Source organism: Brachyistius frenatus, unplaced genomic scaffold (genome assembly GCF_029030835.1).
Source record: "Brachyistius frenatus isolate BFR_SWC_R1_liver_20210118 unplaced genomic scaffold, ASM2903083v1 Contig_307, whole genome shotgun sequence".
NCBI lineage: Eukaryota > Metazoa > Chordata > Actinopteri > Embiotocidae > Brachyistius > Brachyistius frenatus.
In genome coordinates this window covers 224,447-248,524 of record NW_027210906.1, presented here as the reverse complement: position 1 = coordinate 248,524, position 24,078 = coordinate 224,447, and the positions used below count along the sequence as shown (strand labels likewise).

The 24,078-nt window shown below is 40.0% G+C and overlaps 1 protein-coding gene across 1 annotated transcript in view; it reads right to left on the bottom strand.

Moving 5' to 3' along the window:
* nbas (NBAS subunit of NRZ tethering complex) overlaps nt 1-24,078 on the bottom strand; it is a 153,597-nt gene that overhangs the window by 8,099 nt on the left and 121,420 nt on the right. Inside the window, exons 50-52 of the mRNA XM_069722866.1 lie at nt 10,458-10,597; nt 5,751-5,898; nt 4,276-4,410 (exon numbers count right to left, since the gene is read on the bottom strand). Coding sequence (XP_069578967.1) covers nt 4,276-4,410; nt 5,751-5,898; nt 10,458-10,597 — 423 coding nt within the window. The remainder of the gene's footprint in view (nt 1-4,275; nt 4,411-5,750; nt 5,899-10,457; nt 10,598-24,078) is intronic.

The window sequence follows — 24,078 nt, the reverse complement described above, 5'->3', positions numbered from 1 at the left end:
TGTGTTTGTGCGCATATGCAGCTGTATCAACAGTATACTGTGAAAGCTCATTCCTATTGGCAGGACAGTTCGTATCAGCCCCTTAATCTTCATGTCCCATTAGTCAGACTGGTCTTAACTCCTGCCTCTCTCCTCCTCTGCTGCGCTCTTCTCCTCCATATGAGTCCATACATCGTCACTAGAAGGAGCAGCAAAGGGGAGGAAGGAAGGGAGAAGACATACTGTAATACCCTGAATGCTCTCCACTTCTTCTTTATCTCCCTTTCAAATCATCTGCACTACTCCCACTCCTTTTCCTTCCCTCCTTTAGGTTCTCCAACACCCACTGTGGTCTCCTCCAACAGAGCCCAGCGTCCCCGTTTACCTACCACGCCGCAGCAAAGCAAGACACTTTAAATGTGCAGCAACATGAACGCACATCTCACTCCAGCCAAGTGGTTTTCTCTAACGCAATTTTAATTAAAAAATAATCTACACAATTAATCTTTTTTTAATCATAATCCCGGGGGCATCTCCTAAAAAAAACACCCAAAAAAAACATGTTGATGGAGAGGAAAACAATGTGTAAAAATAAACAACAGTAAGCTATGACATCAGAAACAGCGAACAGCGCCAGGAGACGCAAACACAACGGCAAGGCAGTGCTTGAAGATAACACCTGCCAATCACTCAGAGTGGCATGTGATTTAAATGTACATAATCAGGAGCGCTGTGTTGATAAATTTAAGGTGCATTGTGTCCAAACTCAACCTCATGCTTGTTCATATTGTAATAAATTAAGAGTGACATTTAGGGAACCTTTCACATGCTATCTGGGATGATGGAGTGAAACAAACTGTGACAAAAGAGCAAACCTCAATGAAACGCTTGGCAGTAACTGAATAGTAACTACAGTCAATTAACAGTTGAGCTTCCTTAGACTCACTGAATTTCTAATTGAACAAACTGAAAGAGAAATCTATTATTTCAGCTCTTCCTGCTAATGGCTAATGTGCACTAGGTGGTGACAAGTTAGAGTAGGTGTAGATCTGATCAAATACTGCGAGTGCTGTGCTCTTCTATCAGCTTGGGTTTGATTATGAAAATAAAAAATGTGCAAGTCACTAAGGTTAAAAAAAAAAAAAGGATCAATGTGAATGATAAAATGATTTAATGGTAAAATTACAAATAAATTTGCAAAAAAATGCTCATTTTGTGGCACCAGTGTGTTTCAGCTCCAGTAGTATGTTTTTCTTGGTTCCTTTAGAGAATTCACAAATCTCAACAATTTCATTGAAACTACTTGTTCTTAAAGAAATAGGCCCTTTGTAAACTGTTAACAGCATTTATTATCCAGAGAAACCAGGATGTTCCTTCTTGAAGTACAAGTTGCATTTAGATTTATAAAAGTGAGTTTTCAATGCTGCGGAGACCACAGAATTCAATACACCTTTATTGCATTTGTGTGAAGGCAAAGTCTCAGAGACAGATATCTCAGAGCCTTGATAGATAAAACTATGTCAGAAACCAAAGATATATGTGAGAAAATCAGTTTTTCTAAGGAACTAAAGAAACTGTTTGTTTTTTCAGTTCAATAAAGTTTTGAGATTTCAAACCCAGAGTGTGAACACTAAAGGTTGCACCGATTCACAACATCAAAAGGACCATGTCTATATGGGCTGGTTTTTTTTTGCCAATGTCATTATAAAAATGAGTACAGGTGCATTCATTCAGTAACTGCAGGCTGACAACACAGCAACTCCTGATCTCATGTCACATTACAGCAAAAGGATTACGATGAGTTTCAAGTAATGAGGTATATATATCTTAAGTATAGGAAAAAGAGAGCACCGTTGGAGCGATAATTACTTTTGGCTTGACTTGAGATAACTCCACTGAATCTTTCCTGCATGAGGCTTTAAAATGGGAAGAGATATGCACACAACTTCCAAACACTTTTTGTAATATAATTAGAGTGAACAGGTCCTCTAAAGTAGAAAAGTAGTAGAAAAGTAGTACAAGTACAAAATATAAAGTAGTACAAGATATAAACACAGCAGTCACACAAGGAGAAATGTTCACACACTTGAAGAGATGCACACAGGCGCACACGCACAAAAACAAGCGCTCCCATGCACACAGCCCCACGGTGAGCAGCAGGCCAACACCTTATCAGATGTATTAGATGTAAGATGATTTCTCTCTGTCTCCGTTGATGTTATCTTCAGATGAATACTGTTCAGTGCTGCTCTGAACATGCCCCTGTTCATTCAGCTCTCAGGAAGCAAGATCATTTCTCAAAGCGGCATGACACACAAGACACATTACTCCAATCATATATCCTCTCTGTAATGCTCTCTGATTTATTCATTTTGTTTTTCTCTACCATCCTCAGTCATACTATCCTCTGAACTCTCTACTTCAGTCTCAAGCTCTTTACATTTATTTTCTTTTACCATTGTAATTTTCCTTCTTGTCCTATTTCTCCCTCTCAACACCAATCCCTCCTCCCTGTGATTTCCTCTTCCCACATCTGAAATCACATGTCGTTTCTCTCACCACCTCGCAGCTCCCTGCCTCCCTCAGTTCTGCCGTTTTCTCCCCTGTGGTATAAGAGCAGGTGTACCAATATAGGAGCATGATCGTTTCATTTAATAGAAGCTCTGTCGCTTAATAGTGAGGCTTTCTCTTATCTGATCCAGGAACAAAAAGAGGGTCTGCTGGGTCTGAGAGGCCTACTTTGTGGCAACTGCTTATCTGATGGGGGAAATAGTGGAGAGCGGCCCACACAGTCTTGAACGATTACTCTCTTTATCTGATTGCGGCTTTGCAAAACTGGAGGACAGTTAGCGAGTGGATGAATGTTGGTGTATTTGAATGTTGAGATGATTTCATTTAAATTGATCTTATAATAGTATAGAGGATTTTTAATTTTTAGCTTCTCTTGTCAGGAAATAGAGAAGACTTTACTCCATCATATCTTATGTCCCGCCTGCATTTTGTGTTTTTTTTTTTTTTTTTGCATTCCACCTTTAATACACTCTTTATAGAAATGCACACACAATCAGTCCTTGCTCTTAGTATTATTGAAAGTGACAGAAGAGGAGGTTGTCAAGCCAAAAAAGGCATTACAAGATTAGTAAACTGATGAGAATAGAATATATAGTATGCTACAAAATGTTATTGTCTTTAAACCTTACGATACTTTTTTTATTTTAATCTTTTAAGTGTAATTTAGGTCTTTTTGTTAGGTCTCTAAAAGACTTTGACTCAGAGGAGTACAGAGGACTGATCAAGAGCTTCAGTGCAACATCAATGAAGCTTAATATCATCAAAACCAAAAATCGTGTGGTGGAGCACCAGAGGAACAAGAGGCCTCCTGTCCTGTTTGTCATCCAGGGACAGGACGTGAAGACGGTGGACTCCTATACATCAATAAAGAAGCTGGACTTGACCCAGAACACTGAAACCCTCTTCAGGAAGGGACAGAGCAGACTGTTCTTCCTGAGGAGACTCAGTGTGTGCAACAGGTTCCTGTAGATGTACCTATGAGTGTGTGGTAATCAGTGCTGATTTTCAACATGGTAGCATCAAGTCTTGGAGGGCAGCAGTCTCAAGAAGCTCTTAAAGAAGGCCAGCTAGGTGATTAGGTTGGAACTGAACAGTGTGGCATCAGTGGCAGAGAGAAGGAAGAGGGAAGAATCTCTGACAACCCTTCTCACCCTCTCTGTGGCAGATTGGCAGCTCATTCAGCCACTGGATCATCTCACCCAGGTGGAAAACAGAGGGCTTTAGTACCTAAAGGTTTTCCTGAGATATCGTGTCCATGAGAAACGGACATACGGATGTGCTGACAACCCGAAAACATGATGCCTCTGGCCTTAGAAAAGCACTCCTGTCATGAAATGCCTCATGTCCAAGGTAAACATTACCTCTTTTGGGTTTCAAGCCAAACAGGTTTGGAACCACTGGATTAGTTAATAACAATAGATTGTTGGCAATAATCTAATTATCCATTCCATCATTTAAGTATTTTATCAAGCAAAAATGCCAAACTTTTTCCCGTTCCAGCGTCTCACATGTAAAGATTTGCTACTCTTCACTGTTTTCACATCACTGTAAACTGAAACAATCTGGGTTTGGTTGAATCAGCAAAGACATCTAAAACACCATCTCAAGTTCTGGGAAGCTGTGAAGTACAATTTTCACAGATTTCTCAAGTTTTAGACAGTAAATGATTTACTTAATATCTCCATTCAAACACAGGTGATGCAAGACTATGACAAGGACACTTACTGCGCTCATGCTGTTGATCTGATCCAGAGTCAGTTGCAGCAGTTGCTCGTCACCGCTCTCAGACATCAGTTTGAGCGCGGGCTGCTGGAGGCTCGGCTGATTTTGGAGCAGCAGGGTTACTACGCGTCTGATGCACTGGTGAGGAAGAGAGAGAGGTAGGGGTTGGATCGATGAATGGATTAAAAACGTGGATGAATGGATGAAAGAAAAAGAGTGAACGACAAAAGCAGAGGCGGGATGAAAATAGGGGAAGGTAATCAGTCGGCAGAGTAGAAAAAGAGGAAGGAAGAACAAAAGAGGGGAGCAGAGACGGAGGGAACAGTGAAAGTTAATCGATGTGCATATACTGTACAGACACGCGGGCACTTAATACTTTTTTTTTTTAAGATTTGCACACAACCAGATGCACACAGCAGAGACAGAGGGCTGTTGCAGTCCCATCCAGTAATGTATGGATATCACAATGCAATCTGACTCCCCCATGCCCTGGCGGTTTCATTCCAGCAGATTCAAATTAAAGCTGTTCAGAAGAGAGTAAAAGACCCCTCCCCACCCACTCCTCCACACACGCACGCACGCACACACACACACACACACACACACACACACACACACACACACACACACACACACACACACACACACACACACACACACACACACACACACACACAAATATTAGACAGCCAGGCAGACACTAGCCTATTCACATTGAATAGCATTAGCACTAAACTAATATCACAGTCAGCTGGTAGAATGGCATTTGGTGTACCACTTGCACGGCGCTCAGCGGGGCATGAACAGTATTAGGGGCCGTCAGATATCAAAGAGGGGCCTAGTGAATACAGTACATTGCAAAAAGCACTCAACTGATGCTAACACGTTGCTGTGGGTTACATGCTTAATAGCTTTCGGCTCCTGTATTAAGATATGGGCTAAAATGGCGGTGCTGCAATGTGGCTCCACTGAATGCGAACAAGCTCAGTTCAGCATTGTGATGACAATAGTGATAAAAGATCAACTTAAAACATGTGGGAGACAGACTCACTTTGGTTTATAATATGAACAGTGATTTTTTTTTTTTTTTTACAAAATGTACTTTAAATACAGAGTGTTATATAATTACATATTATATATTATTATTATTATTATTAATTAACATATGCAGCAAAGTAGAGGTGCAGAAGTATAAAGTAGAACAAAATTAAAATACTATATAAGGTACAAGTGACTAAAAGTGTACTACAAGGAAAGCAGTAAATGTAGTTGTTTACATTCCACTGCTGCTTTATTGAATTAAAAACTATATTTACTCTATTAATTTACCTGACACACATTTAGCCTGTTAGCATTATCAGTATTTATACATGTTTATCTGGTTGAAGAGTTAAAAAAAACAACATATTTGTGTACTTCCAGACCACATTACTGTAAAAATAAAATAAAAGTAGAAGAAGACTTCTTTTCCTGCTTACCTGCACATGGAGCCTGTGTTTGGTGTTATAGAGGGATCTCACCATGGCGATGATCTGCTGACCCAGGTCTAATTTGACCTCTGGCCCCTGGCAGCGGGTCAGCATGGCCGAGGTTAGCACCACCCAGGGGTTATGCTCTGACTCTGCCCTGGAGACAAGCAACAAGACAGACGTGAATATGAATGTTTACATGTTTTGTGTGTAGTCTTGAGCTGCGGAGTCTTCCATGCTGAACATGAAAAAGATCTACCATTGTTAATACAAAAGTAGATCATCAAACCTCTGCCTCTGTTCGTGTCTTTATGAGAACAGAATTAGCCCAGAACACTCGGCGTGTTAAAAACCAAAACAATATTTAAAATGACTGTAATGCTATTAATCTACTACTCTGCAGTCCCATGTGACCAGATGGTAATCCTTTTAGAGAGCGACTGGTTTACAGCAGACGACTCCTGCAAGTACACCATATTGCATGAAAAGGTGCACAATAAATAATATAAATATAACAGCCACATAAGAATAAAGGCATCAGCTTCCATTCAAATCACAGGCTGACTCCAATGCAGGCAGAATGATCAGGGGGTTTGCAGATAAACTAACGAATTCTGACATTGACGTGTAAGATGTTTGACCATATTACTCCTGCAGTTAATATTAAACACCTACATGCTGCATTTTCCCTCTCTTCAGTGTGAACACCGGGGGACAGCTGCCAGGCATCACTCTGTTTGCATGCTCTTTTATGAGCTTTTCAAGACCTTTGCGAGCGCCTCTGGAGTAACCGATTAGATCCCGCCAAGGCCAGCAAATGTCAACGATGCTAAGGCAATACGACCTTCAGGGATCTTCATTAATACATATCAGTCATAGGGAAGAAAAAAAAAAACAGTACTCCTCATGATCTGTTCATTAGATCTCGGCTGACGGATGTTGAAATGAACAATTTTATTAGTGCTATCATTAGCATGGCAAGGAGTCAACTGCTGACTATCACCAATTTTAGTGGGTGTGGAAGTTATGGTCATTCATGCAAAAACCAAGGCCTCATTACCAGCGCACCGGGCAACACGAGGGGAATCCAACCACACTTCCAAAACTAAGAGAGACTGTAAATATTCATACAATGAATTGAGAAAAAATATTTAACTAGATAAAACAGTACTGACACTCATATAACTGAAACCTGCACCAAAGTACCACTTTAAAGAAGGGAACATGGTTCCAGTGGTTAGAAAATAGATGTCTAAACACTAGGGCTGCTGGAAGTTGTATGTGATTAAATATTGAAAGGGGAGCGGAGGAAAAAGAATGAACTCTGAGATGAGAAGGGGAATCAGATATGAACGTGTGCTTTCAAATGATAATGGGCAGATGGTAACATACTGATAAGTCTTTGGTTATGTGATGAGAAATAGACATTTTAAAGTGGTGGAAATTTGGTGTCAGATTAGTCCGCTGAAGGGTTTCCCGAGCAAGCGTAGTGAAACTAGAACGTGAGCTCCGATGTGTGTATGAATATCTGCAAAAAAAAAAAAAGTGTGTGCGAGTGAGAGATAGAAAGAGCCAGCAGAATAAAGAGAGAATGATGAACAGACAGAGACAGCGGAGCTCCTGTGTGTGTGTGTCCGTCAGTAGAAAAAGGCAGCTCTCCATCCAACTAACGGGGGTGTCTTGTCCTGACAAGCTGCTTCACCTTTTGGATGATGCGGCCATGGGAACAAACAAGACTCCACTTGTGCTGCTGGTGCACGGCTGCTTCCTGTGCTCCCCTCCCCCAGGGGACGGGGAGGCACTTCTGCATGGGACTATGAGTGTCTGTGCGCTCGCCAAATCTGTCACAGGATGCGGGGTGAGTCACAGCCAGCATCCATTCGTGCTTTGAATCATGACTCAGTTGATGCGGAAGGACTAAAGGAGAAGCAATTTGGATGCAACTCTGAATATAGCTACCACAACAGTCTCTTGTGGACTCGCTGAAACAAATCCTCACTCTGCAGACACACATACTTCCATCCCACCCAGGATTAAGTACCGAGTCAGACAAGTGGTTAAGGTTAACCATGTGTCATGCGCAGAGATAGCATCCTCATGTCTCCAGCATTTTAAATGAGGCATTTCAAGGTTATGAAGTTATTCTGAGTTGTGTAGTAGTGATTTCATCTAAAATGTACAGCGGGTACAGATCAGAGTTAAATTTCAAGTCTCTGTGCTTCAAATATACTCACTGCAGTGTAGTACGGGTATGTACGCATGTTGCAGCAAATTACTGAGAGCGATTTAAATAAAGATGACTAAAGAGACGAGAAAAACACAAATATAATCACCTTGCTGAGTTTCTGTTTGCATTTAAATTTAAAATGCAACACAACACAACAGCAGCTACAACAGTGTGCAGTTAAAAGAAATGATTATAGCTGCCTGTCCCAGCAGACTGACTACAGCTGTTACACTCACAAAGTCAGTGCAGTTTCACTCAAATCCGGGGGTGAACTTGAAGCAGCTGTGTGGTCAAAACCTAATCCCATCTCTCCTACTGCGTCTCTGCTCGATGTGTAATACAACTTTACACATCTAGAAACAAATCTACTGTCCATTACAGATGGACTGGTCATTTTTAACACTTGCTCTTATGATTTTTCATTTTGTACATTACACCGACACAGCTATAAAAAAAAAAAAAAAAAAAAAAAAGTCCTTTTATGTTGAGAAATGTATGTCTCCCTGTCAATATATTTTTCTTTTACATCCACATTAAACAACTTTCTCTTATGTTGGATCAGATTAAATAATATCCACCTGAAAATGTGCCAGACAATGGGAGTCAAGAACAAAAACTGGTTTCAGGCAGAAACTGTGTCTCCTATCATAAGTAGTAAGGGGGGGAAGGGGGGGATGATTCTGCATCTAATGGCCTGTGTCCTCATTAAGAACTTTTCCAGACACCGAGGAAACATTTCTTCACACCAGAAACTTTACCTGCATTTCAATAGGCAAAATAGTCTAAACTAAGTTCCAAAGTCATACTGTATAGACACCAAAAAAGTCTCCTTCCTGCTTTCCCCAGGAACTGTGAGGGGAGAGTTGCTTGTACCTTGTACAGCTTCTTTTATACAACACAGCACTGGATGACTCTTATATCAAAAGCATGTGCGAACATAATGAGAACATTTACTATTTGCGGTTAAGCATAAGTTGTATAAAATGAAATTCACGATCTTGGTACTCTGCCTTTTCCTGCCCACTCACCTTTACATTTACATGGAGGACTGTTAATATACATAATTATATCTTGTTCATCAACAAAACAGCAGTCATCAGAGCCCATAAAGCTACCCTACACACACTTAGACATCTACACGCAGCTGTATGCAAGTCCTTGTGAGTTTCTAACAACTACTGGAGGAGAACTCTACTTTAGATTGCAGATCGAAATTGTTTGAAACACAGCCTTCTTTGATTGAACGGGAAGGATAAACTCCAGACAGCATAACCCTGTATTGTCTCTGCAGTCCTCAGAGTACTGCTCACTTTTAATTGAGAACAATGGAGCAAGAGAAGAGCAATCACACCATTAGGGCACTTATCGATAATACAGCCAACACTTGCAGAGGCTCATAAGACACCAGCTGGTGCAAGAAGCCCCGAAGCCCGAAGCTCTGGGATTTCCCCGCTCTATGAGTCTATGTACACGGTACCTGCCGCTGAGTGATTAAAGACATACTTTTCAATTCCAACTCTTAGTGAGATGAGAACACATTGCATAGAAGCTGCCCATTAAAATGTCAATGCCGTCATGCTTCTCTGATTTCCGAAACTAACAACTTGCAATATAAACTTTGTTCAAAGTGTGTGTGTGTGTGTGTGTGTGTCACAGTCTCACTTAGTTTAAATGCAGATAAAAGGGTGTTTAGACCCAAACTAGTTTAATAGCACTAATTGTTCAACTTAAAAGTGACATGCAATGAATTTGCTGAGAGGGCAGCATTGCATCGAGGGGCTACAAAAAAGAGAAAAATAAGTGAAGTGAAAAGAGATGACAGAAAATCAGCTGCTACACTAATGGCAGTCCGCACACTATCTGTAACAACAGGATATTAGCATTTCTATCTCCAAGACGATAAAATGCGGTTTTTAAAAAAAAAAAATCCTGCACATATGAAAGAGTGAATAGTTACGTGGGTAATGAGCTGCAAACATAAGGTTGTGAGCAAATGAGAAACTCACAAGTAAGTAATGACTGTAGTAGAGGTGCTTAAAGGAATAGTTGGACATTTTGGGAAATGTGCTCATTTGTTTTCTTGCCGGGAGTCAGATGAGAAAATCGATAGCACTCTTATATTGGTACACTGAATATGAGGCTGGAAACAGGAGGATCAAGTTAGCCAGGCTCTGTCCAAAGTTGAAGAGAAGTTCAGCACGTAGGCTCCCAATACTCCACAGAAATTTGTTTTTACACATATACTGTACATCGTGTCCACTTGGACTTTTTTTTTTTAAAGAGTTTTTTACCTCTTTAGCTAAGCTAAGCTAACCAGCTGCTAACTCTGGCATCATAATTACTGGAAGTAAAAGTGGTATCAAACGTCCCATCTAATTTTCAGATGAAAAGTGAATAAGCGTATTCCCAAAAAGTCAAACTTTTTTTTAATTTTTTTTATTAATCCTTAAAAGATAAGTGAAGAATGTAAGAAAAGAAATTTGTCTTACACTTCCTCTTTCATCATTGGTGGCCACGCTTGTAGGAGGAGAACGAGCAACTGGAAGTCCTCCCACTTCTGTGCCGTTTCCAAAAGTTCCCGGAAAAGGGTGTATCGTTTGTCCTCATTTTCCACATCCTCTATTTGGACCTGAGAAAAAGAAAAAAAAAAGGATGGAGAAAAAGCAGTGGGTGCGGAAGACAAATCAATTTGAACCCCAAAAAAAGCAGAGGGTGGCTGTGATGATCTTAATTGTGAGCTTTACTCACTGAGCACGAAGAAAAAATTAGGTGAATGAAGAATGTTCAGAGGAACCATCTGTTTCATCAGTCCATCAGTCCTGCTACTTGTGTAATGTTGTAAATAAACCGAATGATAAACGCCAGCATCAAACACTCAGCTCATCTCAGAGATCTGCTATGTTGGCCACGTCCAGTCAACGTCATCAAAAACAAACGGGACACAAACGGGAGAGCGGCTTTCATTGATTTCAAATGAAGCATGCTCTCAGCAAACTTGACAACCTAATGATTGCTGCAGAGTTTGCGGCAAGATGTTCCTGCCAAACGAAGATCCGAATGAACAGCACGATCACACCCAATCAGTCCAGACGACCATCAAACCCTTCAAAGCTTCAAACAAGGCATTAAATGGAAGGAACAAGGCTTCATGTGTAATGGCACATTTCATTGTTATGCTAAAACAAATGTCACCTGTGGCCAAACTTGTTCTATGCTGCATTTAAGAAAGAGAGAGGAGGATTGGGAGGATGTGAGAGAGGAGAATGAAAAGGCACGAGAGAGGGTTAATGTGTTAAAAAAAAACAAAAAAAAACGACAGAAGGAGGTGACGAAAGGGAAAGTAATTAATTTTCTTCTCGAAGGTTGGCTTCTCATGTGATTTAACAGTTCAGAGAGCGGCTGATTTCTGAGGGGAAAACTACAACCTGCCAAAGCATTGCTGCAGCAAAGACAGGCTGTATCACACACACACACACACACACACACACACACACACACACACACACACACACACACACACACACACACACACACACACACACACACACACACACACACACACACACACACACACAGAAATTTCCTGACTGCAGTAGACAAGTCCAGGTGAATAAAAGAAAAGTTTTTCTCATTTCAAAAATGTGTTTCTTCGAGCTGCTTTTACACACCAACAAACACCAAGCTGGCCTTGCTAGCAGCACCGGTTAGGGGTTCAATGTCTATCTGTCTCTTGGTTGGACCACCAGTTTGATCCTGACTAAAATATATCAACAACTATTTCATGAATAACCATGATAAATCCTACTGACTTTGTTGATCTCTTAGCTCGTCACGTCATATATGTGGTTTAGAGTGATTCGTCTCAATTGTTGGATTGGTGAAGTTTATACCAAATTAGATTGACTATATTAGTACTATAAATGAGAATTTTTACCATGCTGACTTTAACATTTATGTAGTGTCAAACAGCAGCATTTATGCAAATTCTTTTGGCACAACAGATCCATGCAGAGTGCTGTAGTCGATTGCCTTATGAAGGGGGATGGAGCAATAAATGAGCAAAGCCTAAGCTCAGGACCCTCTGGAAATAGAGGTCATCTAGGAAACAGAAATGGAATCTTAACTACCTGTAAAAAGCTCTCGGTGCAATCTAAAGCTCTCAAATCCATCACTGAATGTAAACTGCAACCCAGAGCCTGTTCATCATTGTTATTGGCTTACTGCATTATGAATACTGAACACTTTCTAAGTATTGAAGCATTTTAGAAGAATTACGGCCACATTTATTCATTATCTCTGAAAATTCAAGGGTATGCAAGACCTTGGGACTCCTTGATAATATCCTGATTACATGTTCTCTCTCAAATAACAAAAATGATAAATTGCCGATACACACAGACACGTCCGCATAAAAAACTCTTAAACAATACAAAAACAAACCTGCGTACCAAATATCCTTTCACCCACCTGCATACACAGACACGCACACATCAAAACTCACCTACAGTCGACCACAAATTAAATCACTGCCAATTACTATGTGGCTGTGAGGCTTTTATTTTCTTAACAAGGAAGGATGGCAATTAATTATGGCTAGTGATTAAAATCAACATTTCCTTTGTGGTGTTGTACAAAGAACATGGTGCAGGAGGGCATAAAGAGATGGGAGGGGGGAGGAGACTGTCAGCCAACACCATAACAACACAACATATATAACAGCGAAGAGCTGACAGTTGGATTGGACACATGCTCCTGCATTTAAAAAGTCATTTCAAATTTAAATCTATACTGTAAGCACTTAATGGTTGCAAACATAATTATTCAACCTTTCTCAGTGAGGGTTTATGCATTAAATGTTTTCTGCTGATCTACATTTTTCATACATCACATTTGTATGTGTTTATCAACTTAAATTGAGAATAGACATATGTACTGTAATCTTTGAGTTGCAGGAATATTTGGTAATACATCCATGATTATTCCACCTCTATCTGATACCTATCTAATACGGCTGCTGTCTTTTAATCACTTACTTATCTGTGAGGCTATGAAATTGTTGCAAAATGAATAATAATAATAATAATAATAATAATAATAAAGGGTTTAGGAAATCTATAACAACGCTGAATTACCTTCAGCTGTGATACGAGGGGAAATCAAAAAGTTCTGATACTGTTCCTGGCCGGTACAGAGCATAGCAGTGAGATGAGCATGAAGCATGAGAAAGCTATAACTTTTGTAAGTAAGTATTCCAAGTTGTGTCGCTGAATCAAAATCAGCACCTGAGTTACTCACATTTTTATAAGCAGTGCTCCTAAGCGGTGTGCATGGGTCTTTTATAAGAGTAATAAAGCAAGAGCATTAGGAATGGCTTTTACATTGTGTTTATATACTATACTGTAACATAAGTGGCAATCATTACTTCGTTCAGCTAACTAGTGCTGTAGAAGTCATGCATTACGTTTAAGGCCAAGGGAGACATTACAAACTAACTGCTTTAGCTTGTGGTGTTACAGGTTATTAAAACAATAAGCAATCATCATAACCACATCCACTATGTAGTGTTTCCCTACTGTGTGTGGAAAAAGTCAGCTGGAAACAGCAACCAACTCAGGGTTTCAGCAGACTGAAGTGTATTTAGCTAGTTAGCTGTGGTTAGTAAAAACAGTTGACATATTAGTCTACAACAACAATGGTCACCGGCTGAAAAAAAGAGAAGCCTGCTCTTGAGAGGTTAGTGAGTAGTCAATACTAATATGATTACATTCATGTTATTATTATGTTTATGTATATTATTTCTGTTTCTTGGACTATTTGATTCCATCTAAGTCAAAGGGTGGTGAAAAAAAAAGAAGACATGAAAGACTAAATAAAAGAAGTTTAATTGTATGGATCATGGGTACGTGTAAATACTTTCTACTACAGATAAGGTATGGACATATAAGCCCATGAAAGATACAAGTGTAGAATCAAGTGGACACACACGGGCAAACACATTATTTTGTGTGAGCACAATGATTCGTGTAAACCAGTTGCAGCCACTGATTCTGAGAGGTCAGCAAACAATATGATATGCTGTAAAAAAAAATAATACTGTGCGACAGAGGGGAGCGCATGCACACAGGCATGAAAGCAAATACACAAACAAAAAGCTGCTGCTTCTCCCTGCCTGTAATTTCAACCATCAAAACCTGCTGGCACAGGAAACAGTGCTGTTAAATTATGCCAGCCACATGCTACATGCTCACCCTTTGTGACTGGAAGTAGCCATGCTTTTAGCAAAATGATACACAGGGACACAGAAAGTGAGATGAAACCATGGAAATGAAATAAACAGACAGGGGGGGAGGCTGAAGTAAATGAAACATGACAACTAGTAGTTACCAGCAGTTGCTTTATTGCTCTCTAACAACCTTTCACTTTTCAGCACAGGACAAAGTGAAAAACTGGATGCAGGGGCTTGTGTCGGTCTTAGTGTGTGTGTGTAAATGGTGATCCTGTGAAATGGGCATTTCCCAACTGCGCTGACTTGTCCATGAAATCTTAAAACACACTGTAGCTTTAGTCAGTATTATTGGGTCAACATGGGGTGTTTGGACCATGGGCCTTACCTCTTTGCACACGCACACGCACGCACACACACACACACACACACACACACACACACACACACACACACACACACACACACACACACACACACACACACACACACACACACACACACACACACACACACACACACACACACACACACACACTTTGTTTTCTAACACCACTGCAAAAGAGTGATTACAAGATATTTCAATCTCTACAACTGCACTGTTTTTATAACACTGACGACAATTACGGAGTGTGTTGTAGTTTGCCCAAAACAGCTTCTGCAATCAGACATCTCTCCACTGATTAAAAACTGCAGAAAGAGTCGAACCCTGCTATCAGCATGTGATAATAAAACAGGGGGAGGGAAGTGAGGAAGAGTGTGAGAGAGAGATGGGAGCAAATCGATAGGCAGGGTGGAAAACTGTCAGAAGGGACATGGGTGAAAACACACACACACACACACACACACACACACACACACACACACACACACACACACACACACACACACACACACACACACAGAGAGAGAGAGAGAGAGAGAGAGAGAGAGAGAGAGAGAGAGAGAGAGAGAGAGAGAGAGAGAGAGAGAGAGAGATGAAAGTGGAGTCATCTATTCCTCCTGAGACTTACTAGCATGAGACTGCCTTCACTCTATTTAGAAAAGGACACACACACACACCAAAACATAATAAAGTCCCTACAAACAGACACACAGGTTTGCACACACAATCAAACACAATCATCTGAATGCCCTGAAACACAGCTTCAATAAACTCCTGTGGAATAATTTCCTCCATATGTCTTTCCTTAAGGAATAAACTCTCAACTAAATAAATATTGCGACATCAAAGCGCTCTGCTGGAGTCTTTTCAATTTGAACTGCTTTCAACACACAGGTGACACTTGAAGGTAATACCATGGATAATTTTAGACACATGCAGGATGAATGACGAATGCCCTGCCATACACTAAAACTTCGAGTAAACATTATGCATGGGCATCCAGTGAACGGAGCTCCAAACCAGGTTTTCAGATATTTGTATTTCTACACAATAAGCATGTTTCCCGCTAACAGCTAATATGTGCATTTTTACAGTCCAAGGGGAGCCAGAGTTCTTTCTAATGTCGTCATTTTATTTCATCTTGTTATTATTGATGCTTTGCCGTTACATTCATGTGACGCAAATCCAAAGTAACTTGTTGTTGGCTGAGAGAAACAAACTGTATATTGTATTTACTTTGTGGCCACTTGATTGAGTACACTTGAAGCTAATACAAATAAATACAACAGCTTGAGTTATAAATTCTATCTTTAACACAGCTTATCATTTAATTGGCTGTCAGAGCGGTATTAATCTAACTTCTATTACTGAGGTCATAATTAGGGATTGTGTTAACCCCAGCAACAAACCGTAGCATTACCATCTTCTGTTTTCAGGTCTGCACACCAAGACAGAAATAGAAATGCTGTCACTATTGTTACTGCAAAAATTGTTATTGCAGTACCGATATGCATCGAATTTTAGGAATTCAAGCTGGTGTGTTTTGTGCCTTTTGCTCAGTTAGATGTAGTGGATCAGTGGTGCAATGTCAGCTTTGACTTGTCAGATAGCTACTGTCAGTCAAATTTCAGCCTACAAAATGGAACCATAAAAATCAGTGCAAGAATGCCTTTCCTTCCATTGATAAACACGGCATTTGTCCATTTCGGACATTTCATTAAGGATTTATTTTAATGTCAACACCTGCCTTAAAAGCAGAGTAGGATCCCATAATGCAACATGGCTGTTCAAGGTCAAGCTCCCACAGAAATGTACTGGGTAATTACCACCCCCGTGCAAGGTGGTGAGCGACATTTATTACGGTTTGTGATCACCGTTGTTTAAACTGCATCTTTTGGAACACATAAAGCACTGTCACTGGTAAATTGTGTCTAAAAGCCTTTTATGGCTGTCATGATCTTGGAGGAATGCTTGGTGAATGAACCTGTTGGAGATAGTGGGTCTCAAGGTTTGATCAACAATGTTGTACTGGCATAGCAAAGAAAACAACATATTATTGTGGTCTATGGCAGTGACAAAAGCTGGAAAAAAATTGTCCAATGGCTCTTAATATACTACACAATTAGTCATCACTCAACAAAAATATCAATATAACATAACATTGTTTTTTTTCATTTCCATTTCACATTAGTTGAAGTAAAAGGTCTAAGAATTCTGTGATCACAGTTCTAAGACTGCTCCTGTTGCACGTGAACGGTTCGCAGCATCTTGATGTGCACGGAGCAGGAAGAAGCTATGATCTTCGTGAGGAAGTATTCCAAGTTTTGTCACCTGATCAAAAGCAGCATCTGAGTTACAAGTGTTTTTGTGAGTGCTGGTCCGAGCTCACAACAATTTCACTATGGTCATGAGCAGAGAGCAAACATAACATTTTGTGTCAGCCTTGGGAAACCTGCTACGGTGACTCTTTAAATGCTTCGCGAAAGCCTACGGCAATCAAGCAATGGGCCAGGCGAGGTGTTTTGAGAGACATTTACGTTTCAAGAGGGGCAGAATATCGCTGTCCAAAACCAAAAAAGGTGGACCATGAATTCGTTCCCCAGGGTCAGACTGTCAACACAGATTTTAACTTTGATGTTTTGATGTGTCTGAGGGGAAAACATCCAGTGGAAACAACCTGAACTGTGGTGCAGTGGCATTTCTAGTTTCAGGGTTCTCCAACATGACAACACGCCTACTCTCAGCGCATTACACAGAAACACACAACCGTCATTTCCCACCACTCCTACCTATCGGCTTTGACTCCCAGACACTTCTCTCTGTTCCCCCAAAATGTTCCACTAAATTTGATGTGAGCTGTCTGTACGAGTTTCAGGTGCATGGAGAAATTGCTGTGCAGCAGGACCAGCGCTCACAAAAATGTTTGCGATCAAGCGACAACATTTCTAACACTTACTCAGGAGGGTTATAGCTTTCTCCACTTTTTGATCCGCCCTCGTATTTCTCTCAAATTTTGTTCACAATTTTTTTCTGATTTGTATGAGACAGCACTTAACCTTTGCCAAGATAATCCATCCACATGACACGTTTCACACTAATATACACAATTAGTGATCTAATTTATTGCCAGTTAATCTGGTATTGATTGGACTCTCTACGCAACAATATTCAGCATCTCAGATAGTAAAATCACTTTGCAAATAGAAAGTGATGAAAATGTTTTGTTATAATCCTTAAAATGATTTCTTCAAGACAATTTCTGAATGAATTACATTCAAAACAGGCTGTTGTATGCAATAACAACGCAAAGCTTTCAGAGAAACTAATGATTACACACATTTCTTTTAATTATTTGTTTACAGTTATTCGTTTCAACTTGAAGAGGGACTTCAAACATTTCCACCATCAAATTGCATGTGTTGTAGAGTGTTGCTAGCAGCTGACAGCTGTTTCATCTGAATGCATGTCATGAGGTTGAGAAAGTGTTTGATGGTTGTTTAATCAATCATTTAGTAGAGCGGTCTTGGAATACTTGTCGACTTGCTTGAGGTTTTTGAAGGGACAGTGGGGGTCCTACAACCACAGTCTCTATAAATACGATTTGCTTACGACTTATTTTTGACTACACAGACAGGGTTTTCCAGAGGTTGGTTATACTGGATTTAAACCACTTTCCCTGAATTCCTGTCCACCTTTACAAACATTAGAGTGAATTAAAACCCTGAGTGAAACAGACAGTGAGTATTACAAGGAGCCCAAGGCTATAGAGCATATCGAAGGCGTGAGGCAATTGTTTATATATTCATCTAATGACTACATTAATTACAATCAAAATGATAACCTGTCAGAGTCTATCTGACGCAGCTGAGAAGATTACAGTCATAGATCAATCAGTATTACATATTGCACATATGCTTTGCTGTGATTAATCGAAACATGGTTTCAAAACAGAAAACACAAGTTATTTCTTGTTGGCAATTGTCGAAGACAAACAGCTGAATCACTCACAATCAGCAGGGGATGTGTGAGGAAAAAAAAATCCCACCACTTGTGTGACATAATCAGTCCTGCTGGTCAATCTCCACGTTGAAGTTTATTTGAAGTTTAATAATTACCACTTAAACTTTTAACATCAATAGCTTTCATCAGAGGTTCATTTAAAAAAAAAAAAAAAAGAAAGAAAGATCACACAGTTACAGCTCAGCCTTCGTCTGCCTGAATAAAACTGCCTGAAGGCAGGGAGAGTGAGAGTGAGTGTGAGTGTGCATTTTTAGCAGGCATAATGTTTATCATGAATTGTAATGAACAATAGTTCAATTTGACTTGTGACTGAGTTGTGTTTACAGATAAAAAAATTAAAAAAAAGTCAAGCGATCACCACAGTGGAAAGGATTCATCCTCTTGGTAACATGAATATCTGGACCCAATTGCATGCCAATTCACTGAATAGTTGTCTACATTGTAAAATTAAAAAGACAAATTTTGCAAGAGGAAAATTCAAGAGATCACCAAAGTCATTAGGGTACATCTTTGGGAACAATAAATTTAAAAATGGTGTGTCAATCCATCCTTTAGCTGTCAATACCCTAAACTAAAATACCTTTCTAGTTCAAGGTGATGCTGGAGTAAAGTCATGGGTTGATCACAATTGTTCAAATAAATCCTATGGGAACCACTAATATTTGTACCACATTTCATGGCAATTCATCTAACGGTTGCTGAGTGGGCTGGCAGACCAACATTTCCATCAAATGTGGCAATCAGGCTACCAAGGCTTAAAACAGACCTTTGGCCTCACGTTGTACCACTCGATAATAGCCTCCTTCTGGAAAACTAAATGAGGCAAAAACCTTTCTACCACACTAATGTTACCAATGTAATTTGAAAGGATATTTAGATGACAACTCGAAGCATGCGAGAATGTTCAATCAGGCTTCCGGTATTGATCATTTCACAACAATCCGGTAATGGTATGGAACTGATATGAAATATTTAAGAAATGGGAACGGACACTCGTATTACCACTTTTCAAGGCAGAAAAGAAATGACTCGGTTACACACGTCATCAGTACAACTTCAAAATAAACAAACAATCAAAATGCCCATTTACGCACCAGCTGTTATCTCACACTACACGCATGCAGACCGAGGACACATATCATGTCTTCACATCTGACAAGAGCTGACCCTGTGACTGACTTGCTGAAGTCCGTGGTGAGAAAATCATCACCTCCGCGTGCGACACTGTGCTAGACAGGTTAATGATCAGTGCTACCATCACTGTCTGTCTTGGCAGCACTCTCTCTCTCACTTGTCACATCTTATTACCACTGCCAATCATGATGGTGAGCACTATCAACTCCACCTTTCTATCCAATGAGATGAGCAGCACAAAGAAAGGATAGCATTTTTGATAAATATTTTAGGATGCTTCAGAGTAAACTTCATTTGATGGTTTTAGTTTGCTAAACTAAAATGGCTGTTACCTAACTCCTTGCTCAGCTGTTTTTTTGGAGGTTTTAAAATACAGTAATGGTGTAAATTACTTTGTGTGAAATATTTTTCTTGTTGTTTTCCATCCTGGATTCTATTATAACAGCACTTTTTGGTGAAAGGTGGATACCTGGCCTCCTCTTCCTCACTCCCAGCATTGTAACTTTTTTTGAGTATTTCATGAAGGCTCCCTCATTTACATGCGTACTGCCCCCAAAAAGGCAGAGCGCAGCAACTAAAAAAGCAGTAAAACAGTAAAATATGCAGATATTGCACTTTGACTTTAGATAAACTTTATGGAATACAAAGAAAAATGTAGTAACGCAAACAAAATATGTTCTTTGACCAATGAATGCTGCATTTGTAGTGCATTTAGTGTTGAAAAATAAACGTAATTTTGTTTTCTGTGTACGCGTCACATGAATTGAAGTTGTCTCTGTTTTTCTTTGTTTGTTTTATATATATATATATATATATATATATATATATATATATATATATATATATATATATATATATTTCTATGATATAATATTTTTTATTTGGTAAAGCTGACATCACAGTTTTAAATTCATAGTCGTCCACAATGACTTCAATTAGAACCACAGTTAAAAAAAAAACACACACAAAAAAAAACATGGTACACACTACCATGAGATGTAAATAGCTATGATAATATCTTGATTGTTATCGCCCCCGCATAATTATAGATGGTTGCTAACACAAAACCATGAAAACGCAAAGGTATAACCTTTGATCAGATCTCACTGGGAGACTTTTAATCGAGAGAAACCACATCTATTTAAAAAAATATCTGCATCACGGCCAGCGCTGCACCTGGTAACCCAATCAAGGCAATGTGACTCATGAGACTGCTGGCCTTCAAAAGCAAAGCCTAATCAAAGAGGCATGGTTTCTTCCTGAATTTGTATGAGCTGTTAGTAAAACACATGTGAACTTTTGCCCCCATCAACAAAACTGCCTGATAATCTTCTCTGTGACTCGGCAATTATCTCAGTCCTTGACCTGAGAGGGAGAGGAGAGAAAGAGAAGGGAGAGGGGGGAGAACACGGGATGTGGGCATGTCAGTGTATCGGACTGGGAGTGCCAGTGGAGCCGTGGGATGCAAAGATCTCTGTGTCTGCCTTTACTGAGTGCGCTCTGAACGAGCTCATCAATATTCATTGACCTGCACTGGCTAATGTCCCCAGCGACGGGCAGAATAAAGTTGCAGAGGTCGCACACTTCACAAGGGGAGAGAGAGAGAGGCGGGCAGAGCGAGGGAGAAAATGAGCGATGCCGCGGAAGTGAGCGGGGATGATAAGAGACTGCAGGTTTCAGACAAAATGAGAGCAAAGAGAGGCAAACACCAAAAGGGCAAAGCCTCAGGGCCTGTAGGAGGTTAGGGAGTTTATTACGACTTGAAAGTGAAACACATAAAACATGCCGAGAAAACATAAGTGCAAAGATAAAGAAACGTCTTTGGAAAAACAAAAACACTCGTGCACACACACACACACCTTTGTGTATGCAAAGTATGACATCACAAGATGAGCGCAATGACAAACAAAAACAGCTTTTCTAACCTGCTCCCTCTATTCATTATGCTTTTCCTCGCACTCCCGTCAGTCTGGGTTAGATCCACATTGTATAACACCTGCGTTAACATAATGACACACGCCTCGGGAGAGGAAGAGGAGTAAGATAAGAGACGAGGGAGCTGGGATGACAAAACACAAAAGGGGAGTGGTTGGAAAGCAAGAGTGGATCAGTGTTTGGAGGGAAGAACAAGCGTGTGGCTTAACACCATGTTGACACACACCTGCTTGACATGACGCCACGGTGGCATACATGAATACGAAGCACAGACATATCAGCTGCCTCTGCAGTATATTTCAATGTTAAATCCATTTGTGCCAAGGCTCCCAACTTCTCCTTAATCATGCATGCGTATAGGGGCTGATGAATATTCAAGATGTAAGGAAGAGATGACACCACATGATGCATGTATTACTGCACGTACAATCACATGGTTGGTCACACAAGCACAAATGCAATTAGTTAAGATGAGAAACGGTTAAATGTTTTTAATGTAAAATTTAAATTACATACAGTTTAAGTACAATTTCAATTTTAGGAGTGAGACGCTTGGATGCACTCATTCTCTCACACATAAGCTTAAACTAAATCATAAAGGCCGAGCGAAAGGAAAGCCTTTACCTGGTCCTACAAAGCAGCAAAGAACTTGCCAAAAAAGATAACGGGGCATCAGTGTCCACCCACCAACCCCCACCTCCACCTCCCCTCACCCCCAACCCCACCCCATCTCAGATTTCTCTGTCTTTCTCCCTGCTTCTCATCTGCTGCCCACTCCTATCACTTCCATTGTCCTCAGGCTCTTTTTTCCTTATTTCTTCTCTTGTCTGTCTCCCTCTCCTCATCCTGTCTTTGCTGGTTTATTTTATTGCAATGCCCCCTCCCTGGTGTTTTTTTTTTACTAAATCATCAGTGAAACCCACAGAGATGACAAAGTGTTGTGCTCCTCTCTCCTGGCTCGGAGTTAGAGACAGAGCACAAATAAAGTTTTTGTAAGGAGCCGAGGGGTATAGATAAAAGCTGTTAAAACAAGTGGAATTATAGCCAGAGCTTGGCTATCACAACAATGACCCCTGATCTGTTGCATTAGACTGCGGCCATGAGATAGCTTTCTCAACCCCATCACATTTATTATTTATCCGCTCGGAAAGAGACTCTGCTCTCTCTCTGTTCTTGTATAACCCTCTCCCTCTAGTCCAGGCTCATTCACTTTCATCAGACAAATCTTTCTCAGCTCACCTGCCCGGCTTACCCTCTCCTCATGGCCCTCACCTCTGCAAAGCTCCGTAATTTTTTGCACAAAATCCCTCGTTGTCCCGAGAAGTTAACTGCCACATCTCAACTTTTTACCTCTGCATCAAGAACCAATTCCTCTCATCTGACAATACATGATAATGTGTGTGTGTGCACACACCAGAGGGGCTTAAAGCCAACGATCAGCGTCAGCAAAACACAGTGTTCTGTCAACTAACGACAATCCCACTTGTGTTTCTGTTTGTATTTCTATCAAATCAAACAAATATTGTGGTTACAACAACAACAAAAGTATGCCATCCATCTGTGGTTTTATTTTGTCTTCTTTCAAGTCTTTCATAGCAAGAAAGGCTTATCTTCACACTTCAAACGGTGGCCTTAATATTTAACTACACAGCAGCTGCAGTGGGGTGTCTTGCAATATGGCAGGAGACGCATACATGCATGAACATACGTATGTGATTACACACGTATTGACAAATGCATGCACACTCTTGAGAATGCACATCAAATACTCGTAGTTTGTTTAATACCTCATAAGAAATTGCACATGAAAAGCTATTCCAATGCAATGCATCGGTTGGTCTGTCCATGTATGCATGCAGGCATTCGTTTCATCATATCAGTCTCAATATGAATGAATGGCCAAAGTAGGATTCACAAATGTTTTTCAGGATTTATCTATAAATTACTCTCTCAGTGAATAATAATAACAATATTCATCTTTATCTTGTGTATATATATATATATATATGTGTGTATATATATATATATATATACACACATATATATATATATGTGTGTGTGTGTGTGTGTGTGTGTGTGTGTGTGTGTGTGTGTGTGTGTGTGTGTGTGTGTGTGTGTGTAAAAAAAACATTGAAAAAAAGTAAGGTTCACAAATGTATTTCTGATGCACATAAACAATATTTATTGTTTTGAACATGTAATAGAAATCCTATATATATATCCTAGTATTTGTAACGTTCTAAAAAAAAATCTTTTTTGGATATAGTTACATTCATATACAAACTGCTTGTCATTTATAAACTTCCCTGCATTTGTGTGTTTTTATTTTTTTGGGACTCCCCTGCAGTGCTGTGATTCACAAATGCACTTTTTTTCCAGCAGTGATTTATCTGTAGCCAATCACATGTTTCTT